Source organism: Arctopsyche grandis, chromosome 5 (assembly GCF_051622035.1).
Source record: "Arctopsyche grandis isolate Sample6627 chromosome 5, ASM5162203v2, whole genome shotgun sequence".
NCBI lineage: Eukaryota > Metazoa > Arthropoda > Insecta > Trichoptera > Hydropsychidae > Arctopsyche > Arctopsyche grandis.
The window spans coordinates 7,489,259-7,499,222 of NC_135359.1; the positions used below are offsets into that span (position 1 = coordinate 7,489,259).

General features: G+C 32.7%; 1 protein-coding gene across 3 annotated transcripts in view; it reads left to right on the top strand.

Moving 5' to 3' along the window:
• The window catches only part of snu (ABC-type transporter snustorr), a 71,186-nt gene extending 61,722 nt beyond the window's left edge, over positions 1 to 9,464 (top strand). For 2 of the 3 annotated variants that reach the window (XM_077430340.1, XM_077430341.1), the window contains exons 4-15: positions 515 to 633; positions 981 to 1,176; positions 4,435 to 4,636; positions 4,713 to 4,827; positions 4,909 to 5,093; positions 5,406 to 5,480; positions 6,215 to 6,370; positions 6,455 to 6,695; positions 7,386 to 7,510; positions 7,593 to 7,717; positions 7,800 to 8,044; positions 8,114 to 9,464. In XM_077430340.1, coding sequence (XP_077286466.1) covers positions 515 to 633; positions 981 to 1,176; positions 4,435 to 4,636; positions 4,713 to 4,827; positions 4,909 to 5,093; positions 5,406 to 5,480; positions 6,215 to 6,370; positions 6,455 to 6,695; positions 7,386 to 7,510; positions 7,593 to 7,717; positions 7,800 to 8,044; positions 8,114 to 8,436 — 2,107 coding nt within the window. In that variant the 3' untranslated portion in view covers positions 8,437 to 9,464. The remainder of the gene's footprint in view (positions 1 to 514; positions 634 to 980; positions 1,177 to 4,434; positions 4,637 to 4,712; positions 4,828 to 4,908; positions 5,094 to 5,405; positions 5,481 to 6,214; positions 6,371 to 6,454; positions 6,696 to 7,385; positions 7,511 to 7,592; positions 7,718 to 7,799; positions 8,045 to 8,113) is intronic. The other variant, XM_077430342.1, reaches the window with a different exon arrangement.
• The last annotated feature ends 500 nt before the right edge of the window (positions 9,465 to 9,964 follow it).

Genomic DNA, 9,964 nt, shown 5'->3' on the forward strand with positions numbered 1-9,964 from the left:
AGAAATTAGAAGTTGATAAACTTTGAGTCATCTAATTGAAGTTTCATAATGAGAATCTATTAAAATGCATGTAAATTAAACGCAAAGAAAGTAGGTTTTTCGAAGGTATGAACGTATTATACAAACATGCATAACATAGTCATATTATTATGCATAATTTTTACTACATGCAATATAAAATTGAAAGGAGGATATGTATGTATGTACATATACTACATTTGTATGTAAGTAGTACATACAAGTCCATCTGTAAAAACATTAATGCAAATAATAAACAAAAAACATTACTATAATTGATATTTTCTGCTATATAAAAACAGGTTTGCATAAATTGTCGTGCGAATTATTTAAATTTTCAATCAGATAATTAAAGTATTGAAAACAAAATGCATACGTCCTTGTGTAATATCAGCCGTAACGTAAACACTATTCACTACGTATCAAATCATCAACTTTCATGTATCAAGATGTTATGAATTGATAGAAATTAATGTGTATATTTACTGACTTTTAGATATGGTCTCCTTGGGGCATCAGGCTGTGGAAAAACAACGTTGCTTTCCTGCATAGTTGGCAGAAGAAGGTTGGACTCCGGTGAAATATGGGTGCTGGGAGGAAAACCTGGAACAAAAGGTAAATCTTTTTATCTAAACTACTAAAAAATACAAACGTCAGTATTAATAAGAACAGAACCAGAAAAATAGACTAGTGGTTAGTATGTAATGCTTTGAACAAAGTGGTCACGGGTTCAAATCCCACTGGTTTCTGCTGGCCAGACCTTGGATTTGTGACTCCAGGTCTGATTTTGGTTGTAGCACTAAGTATAATTCAATCGGTTGATGGTTTGAGGCCGACTTAGCACATGTTTTATCCTATGATTAGGTTTGACATTAAAGATTATTCTACAAATATTAAAAAATATATATATGTATACATATATATTTTTATTATTTTTTATTAAATGTTTTTTTCATTTTCAGGATCTGGTGTGCCGGGAAAGCGAGTAGGTTACATGCCCCAAGAAATAGCCCTGTATGGGGAGTTTTCCATAAAAGAGACCATGATGTACTTCGGGTGGATTTTCGGCATGGAAACGACAGAGATATCCGATCGCCTCCAATTCCTTCTGAACTTCCTCGACTTACCCAGCCAAAACAGATTGGTGAAAAACCTCAGGTTGGTTTTAAAACCACAAATGTTGCGGCAGAAAGTTACGCCTGAATTCTGCCAGATTATTAGAGCTTAACAGTGTTCATTAATCTGTTTGCGAATATGCCGTAACGTTTGCATCAATGAACTTAAATAAAAAAATTCATGGTATTGTTGTGTTATAAACATGAATTTGAATAATTTGAAACGTTGCCTAAATCGAGCCACTTCGGAAATTTTAGAAAGTTATTACGTTGAATGTTTATTATATTATATACGAGTATTTATATAATTCGCGAAAAAAACTGGACGTGCTCTATCGTTTTTTAAACATCGAACTTTTTCAATGATACATAATTATAGAACACTCTGTATGAAGTATCTTTCTATATAATGACATGTCAGTTTCATTTAAAAGGAAAAAAAACAGTTGAAATATTTTTTCAACTGTTCAAAATTATTTGAAAACTAATTCATATATGTAATATTATAATAAACAAACACAATAACTAAAGAGATAAAAAATCTAAAGACATAAAAATCAACTCTGAATCATAGCGTGTTACCTTGTAATAATTTTTTATTGAAATTAATTTGGTCAATACTTACATATATCAACTGGATAAAAATATACTGACCAAACAATTTCGAAAAAACTAAACAAAAGCTTGATTGTAAATGATCATTAACAAACCCTAAACAAATCTCAATACATTATAGTGCTAAATTATTAGAAAAAATTAAACCATCATGTTTGTTCAACTATTATTTTTTTACCTAGTTTTGAAATATATATTTATTATAAATACCATATTTAAGGGATGACACTGCCATGGAATATAAATTTTCACTCTGATATATTTATTTAAATGCAGCTTTTTTAAACTAAAAATTGAATATCAATATTGTTTATGAGCAGAGATTGAAGATTGACATGATGTGACTTAATTTACAGCCTTTTTTACAAAGCTTTTCTATGTTTAGCTTCGCTAATAATTTTACAAAGCCTTACTATGTTTCGCTTCACTAATGATTCAGTCGAAATTCCTACATTATTCCGATCGGTTTGAAACTTTGCCATTTTGCGTGGTTTTGATCACCAATAGAAATTTAAATCGCTTCTGATAGTTCGATGGTGAAATATAATCGTAATAAAGACATGTAACGACTCAAAATTTTTAAAAACATTGACGTTTGAAGGCGAGTAGCCTTATATGTTCAACTTTCCGCCACCCATCGTCTTGTCAGATTCTAACTGGTTAAAAGCTTATAATTTTATCTTTTTCACGCTATATCTAATAATTTTTTCATTATAGGCTTTGACTTCACTAATATGTTATTTACTGCTCAATGCAGATCCGCCGGCAGAAAATTCAGACCCCATTGTAACTCTGATCCTGCTCCATTTTTTACATACCTCTTTTACGTTTCACTTACGATTATAATTCAGGAAAAAGTTTGCCTCTTATCCGATCGTTTTCATACTTTGCCATATTGCTCATTTTGGTCATCAATATAAGTAAATGGATCCTCCGCCATTACGATAGAGATAAAATATCGCTTAACACGTTCAACCCGGCGTGTACCACCGGTGGCCACGCGGATAGTGCTATAGCAGACTATAATTTTACGGTTCCACTTCATTGAGCACCCCAACACTAAAATTCCTATGAAGCTCTAAAGATTTAGGGACAAATCATAAAGTGATTTAATGCTGTCACACGTAATTGGGTGCCGATACGCGTGACAGTGCCGCCATCTCCGAGTGCTGTTTAAATTGCTCGTATAATGGTACTTGTTTTTTGGTGGAGTATTTTATCGTCGATTCTCTTAATGGAATTCAACCAGTTTGGATGGGATTGCGTGTGCGTGTGAAGCGTGTGCAGAGAAATGAAGAGTGTCCCACTCTTGATTTCAGCCGCAATGTCTTCACCCACCCAGCTGGTATACACATACTGGTTTTGGTGTCTCGCGAGACCCACTCTTGCGTCACCACCCATCGCCGCGTCACACATTGTGGCTACCCACTTTCGTCTTCCGTCATGGTTTATTCAACATTTGCGCAACGTGAAAACTCTCGTCCAATTGACAAGGTTAATGTTGGGACGGTCGACTTATCTCACACAATTTCACTACCATTCATGATTGATTAGGGCTTTTAGCTGCACATAAGCTCGTCTAGAGCATCTGAAATCACCAAATGTTGGAATTTACATTTTGTTTTCTTTCTTCTCAGAATGATTCACAACGTGTAATCGTTACATTATCACATTTTCACCAATCATTTTACTCCCTCTCCAAATTAGGTCGTTTATTATCTTTTATATAAAACAAAAAAAAAACCAAAATGTTATCAGACGAAAAAGCGAAGTGAAATATAGAAGAGGCTTATAATTATAATAAGGGTTTGGTGTATACGATCGACAAGCGCCAGACAGACTGAACCACAGATTAATTGGATGGCTGCACATCAGCCATCCAATTAGATTGCACATCAGATGACGAGTAACCTTTCGATGTGCACAGATGCAATTATTAAAATTGAGTTGGATCTTTCTGGCGAGTTTAATAAGTCAAAATTCGGAACTAAAGTATCAGAAGCACAGAACGTATACAGGGTAGGTATGTCGGGACTTCGGGTAGATTTCGCTTAGTGTAAGTGCGAGCAGTGCGCACGCATAACACGTGTCGTTAATCTGTGGTTCAGTCTCTCTGGCGCTTGTCGATCGTTTGCACCGCATCGTTATAATAAATAGGATCATTTGGTAAATTTGGTTCAAAGTGTAACATTTATCGTGACAACCAATAAATAAGAAAATATGTTTCTGATAGCCCAATCTACTGCTGAGAAGCACCAACTAATTAATTAGTGAGCAAAAATATTCCCAATAATGTCTTACAAGCTATCATATTTAAACTTTAAAATCTTATTGATTAATACCTGTGAATTAGCTAAAAACTGTTGCCAATTTTATTAAACAAATCTTTAATAGTAATTTAATAGTCTTTAATTGGAAAAATTGTTCTTGGAATTTGAAAAGTTAATTAAAATACTCCATAGTCACTGCTATGTATATTGAAATCTCCTCCATTGAATTGACACACTTCCAATTGCTAATGATAAACTCTTATTATTTGACTAAATTCTAATAGATTATGGCATTTTAAATGTGGAAAAATCTAAAGCAATACTAAAAAGTTCTGATTGAAGCTTAAAAATCTTTTATGAGTTCAATTTATCAAGACTTTCAATCAATCTAATCATATTGTTCTGTTTTTATTCAGCGGTGGTCAACAAAGGCGTGTATCGTTTGCAGTGGCTTTAATGCACGATCCAGAATTATTAATTCTAGATGAGCCCACTGTTGGTGTAGATCCCCTTCTGCGTCAATCCATTTGGAATCACTTGGTGCAAATTACGAGAGATGGAAACAAGACTGTCATTATCACAACGCATTATATTGAAGAAGCTAGACAAGCACATGCGGTATGGCATTCAATCTAATATCGCATTTACATAGTGTTCCATTGAAATATAATCTGATTTTCGTTTCAAATTAAAGATCGGTTTGATGAGAAGCGGCAGGCTGCTGGCAGAAGAATCACCCCAGGTTCTTCTATCCATGTATGGATGTCAATCATTGGAAGAAGTATTTTTAAAACTATCACGACGACAAGGTTTGTACTTCTGGCACTGTTATTTATAATATATAATATGCATTGGAAATGGTGATTAAAACATAATTTGTTCATTTACAGGTCAAGCTAATCAACCCGTTGAATTAAACATTAGCAATAATATTTCATTAGCTTCCCTCAATTGGGGAAAAAAAGACGAACCTATATATGTGATAGAAGATTCCGGTGTCGTAGGCCTTAATTTCCACCAAAGTAAAGAAATTCTCATTCAAGATAGTTCAAATGGAGTAGGCACCCACTTTGATGTAAGATTTATCACTTTTTATATGCAAAATTAATGACATATTGAATGAACTCACTAATGTATTATAAATAAGGTGCCCACACACGAAATAAAAAAAATAAGCACTTTAAATTCAAATTACATCTATTGTATTGCAATGGATTTATAATATTTAAATACACAGACACTAACGCTCCAATATCAATCACATACTTATAACTACATCAGCTCAAAGCTTTATATTATACAATATCAGATTATTTTGACACAATTCTTCATACATATTATCATATTTTGCATGAAATTTAATATGATATTTATTTATTGCACGCAGAAGCACAACAAAATTACAACCCCAGATTTAGGAGTGGATTGTAAAGAATGCGGTGATTGTTCTGCACTTTTAAATGTGAGTATTGCAAGCTTATTTCACTATAAATGTATATAATAACTGACGCAGTTCTGCATAAAGGATCCAAAACGATAAATATGTTATGGTTGTGGCTATTTGCAGGTACTATGTCTGTAAATTATTGGCAATTTGCAGGTACTTTATCAGCTAATTATTGGCTATTTGCAGGTACTATATCTGCGACAGGCGCAAAGCCTTCTGCGCATGCACGTGAACTGTCACTGTCAGCGTGTTTACTGTTAAAATTTTGTTTTAAACCTCTTAAAATTTAGCCCAAACTCGTAAAGTGATGTAGAGTAAAAAATATAATCCAAATTAGTTATTATTATTAATTGCTAGAAAATTATTATCATATACAACGTATAATACCTACATACAAGTGCAAGCCGCGAACTATCTAAATGATATAAATCTATTATAATAGCGTGCGAAATTTATTTGCCTCATGTATAATGAACGATTGATTAAACAAGTCTAGCATACATTAAATGTAAGAAATTATAATCCGATTATAAGTTCACGCGCATGCGCAGAAGACTTTGCGCCTGTCGCAGATATAATACCTGCAAATAGCCACAACCATATTTTATACAATATAAAAACAAAACGTTGAAAATTCGGTAATAGTAACATATGTTACAGCTACAACATACCATTGGTGGGATCTTTTATTCAAAACTTCATCCAATTTTGAACCAATAAGATTACATAATATGACTATTCTGTTTCAGTTAACAACTAAAGGTAAAATGAGAGCTTTGTTGCAAAAAAATTTCCTTCGTATGTGGCGTAACGTCGGTATAATGCTGTTTATTTTCGCTTTGCCTGTGATGCAAGTAATCCTCTTCTGTCTAGCTGTCGGTAGAGATCCGACAGGTCTTAAATTAGTGAGTGCATTTCTTTTTCAACATTTTCTTATATATGTATATGTATAGCAATGTCTTATATAAATTATATATATATTATTTCAGGCTATTGTAAATCACGAAGTAGGAAATTGGTCTATGGGAGGTATGTGCAATCATCTGGAAGGATGCTCTTTCAAGAATTTATCATGTCGATATCTTCAGCATCTTAGTAACAACACGATAGTACAGGTGCCATATGCAACCGTAGATGATGCAATAAGTGCTATCAAAAGTGGCGATGCCTGGGGTGCTCTCTATTTCACGGAAAATTTCACTGATGCTATGGTTGCAAGAATGGCTCTAGGTAAATAAAATCAAATTCCATAAAATCTTTATCAGTCAAACATCTTTTAACCAATATACTTACTATAGTCAAAATTATATACTAATTGAAAATTTACTTTTTTATTATTACAAACCTTTACGTTTCACTTACGATTACAATTCAGGAAAAAGTTTGCCTCTTATCCGATCGTTTTCATACACTAAGTAAATGGAACCTCCGCCATTACGATAGAGATAAAATATCGTATAAGAAGCATTTCAGATCCGAAGATTTTTTATCTCGGTGACAGTTGGTAGTCATTAATTTTATACATAGATGGCGGTAGTAAAAAAAAATATTGGTGTTTTTATTCAAAATAATTAATTGTATGGACATTAGTATTGTTCTTTTAATTGTTAATCTTCATTGGTAAGCGATTTTTAATGTACCAGCATATTCAACGGGTTAAATGCTAGCAAAGCTATTATTTTTTAAGACTATTCACAAACATTCTGGTGTCAATATAAAATACAATACTAGTGTCAAAGGATATGTGCATATAAACAATCAAATAACATTCGAATTATTGTGATTATTGTGTATTCTTATATTTAAAACCTTTTCAGGGTCATATTTATGTATGTTGGGCTTAAATTGAAGATATAAATTTTGACTGGGAACATACTAACAAACGTACTTTCAATTTTGTATATGTGAGATAATTTTCAGGTCGAGATTCAGACGATGAAACGTTGGATCAATCCGAAGTAAGAGTTTGGTTGGACATGTCGAATCAGCAAATTGGACTCATGTTAAATCGAGATCTTCAATTCTCATATAGAGATTTTGCAAAGGTATACATAGTTGTACAGACATATAAATTAAACTAACTATGTCCATTATTGCATAACAATAATCTAATTTTACTTTTTTCAGGATCTATTCACAGCATGTAAAGAAAATCCAAAACTAGGCGACATACCCATACAATTCAAAGAGCCCATTTATGGAAAGGTCAATCCGTCATTTACAGATTTCGTAGCTCCTGGAGTAATCCTGACGTAATAAGACTTTAATACAACATTTAATACAAACAATTCTCATCACAATTTCAATTTTTTATATAAAATTTTATCTTTGCAGAATCGTTTTCTTCCTTGCTGTCGCTTTAACATCATCGGTTCTCATTATTGAAAGAACTGAAGGGCTTCTGGATCGTTCTTGGGTTGCTGGTGTAACGCCTGCAGAAATCCTCGCTTCACACGTCATCACACAGTTCGTTGTAATGTGCGGACAAACAGCTCTTGTTTTAATATTCATGATACTCGTCTTCGGAGTAGATTGCCAGGGCGATATCTTCTGGGTGGTCACTTTGACAATTCTTCAAGGTATAATTAAATTCTCAAATTCAAATATACAAATATACATACTCAATAATAAATCAATACCATTTATAGGTCTATGTGGAATGTGCTTCGGTTTCGTCATATCTGCCATATGCGAGTTGGAAAGGAATGCTATACAACTTGCTCTCGGTTCATTCTACCCGACACTTCTACTCAGCGGTGTCATTTGGCCAATTGAGGGTATGCCTTTGGTGTTGAGATATATAGCATTGGGTCTACCGTTGACGATGGCTACAACGTCTCTGAGATCCATGCTTACAAGAGGTTGGGCTATCACCGAGCCGGACGTGTACAATGGATTCCTTGCCACCATCATATGGATAGCTTTATTCTTAGTGATAACACTTGTGGTGTTGAAATTTAAACGAGGCTAAGCTAGGCTAGAGTAGTTGGAAAAAAATTGTAAATTATATACAAAATATGGTTCTTGAAAAACTAACCCACGTAACGTAGGGTTCATTAGATAATTATTTATCGAACGAAGCTACATTTTTTATTGATAAATATTATGTATTAAATTCTGATTTATATATCAAATTCACAAATTGAACAAATTTCACAGATACCACCCTTTCTAGTTAGTAGATTTCAAGTGTGAATATGTGAAAGGAAGTGCGTGCATTTGAATGGTCAATGTATATATGTATTAATATTATTATTTATAGTAAAATATTTTATTGACAATAAAAATTGTATACCATAAAATAATTTTGATTTTATTGCATTGTACAGAATACCAGAATTAAATTTTTAAATTTCAAATTGCTTCAGAGTGGAATCATCTTCGTTTTCAAATTGATAGAACTTTTAAATATTTAAATAATACATATATAAATAATCACTGGCGCAAATGTTGTCATACATTTGGAAAGCTTGAAAATGTTTACTTCAAGCGACTGCCGTTTTTCTTTGAATATTTATGTCAATACACACCATTTAAAGGTGCCATCAACTAATGTTAGAATTTTCTTCGGATATTGGTTCAATCGAAAAAATTCCTAATAATTTGTAACATTATTTAATTTTAGAACTCCAAAATAGTGCGATGATTCATTCGCAAGTTTGATCACAATATTAATATACCTAGACAATAAATATAAAAAATACATATCTAGTTATTTAAACGTGTGTTTAAGTGACAAGAGTTTGTCTTAATTATTTATAGGAATTTCTCTATAAATGTATTATACAATTTATTCTACCAAACATTGCTCAAATAAAATTTTAATAGGTGTAGGATTTAAACAGAATATTGGACTATCGCTCTTTATGTCACGACAAAGTGAAAAGCAATACGCAATTTGTACATAAATTTTTCATTTTTTCAATTTTGTAAGGTAACATTATTTAACCTGCACTTTGAAATATGTATTTTTACAATAAAACACACCAATGTATTTTTAAAAATTATTTTCATTTATTTTACCCCTTATATTGTACCTGCACGAGGATTAGCATTTTGCTTAGCCCTTTGAATGCTAACCAACGCCGATCGGCGTTTCGCTGACAAGTCCATAGGCCTGCAAAACACAGCGTTGTAAATTTTGCATGTAAAAAATAAACAAGAATACTACCTACTAAGCCTTTAAAAGTAGCATTGAACATGGTTCGTGTAATCCGTGTCATTCATTTGTCAACGTTTATATAGACTCGCTTACACTGGAATTTCTGAATTTATAAGCATAGAAGAATTACCCGATGGAAATCCCTAACTGCTGAGTATTTTAGATTATGGTTTGGAATTTAAATTGTGAGCATTACATTTTAACAACAATGAAGAAGATGGAACTAGTTTTGGAAAAATACATTCATTAATAGACTTCTTTTGTTCATTTTATATTGTCGCAAGTTATATTAGAAAGTCTAAACACACCTTTACAAAACTCGAAATCTTCGGCGGTA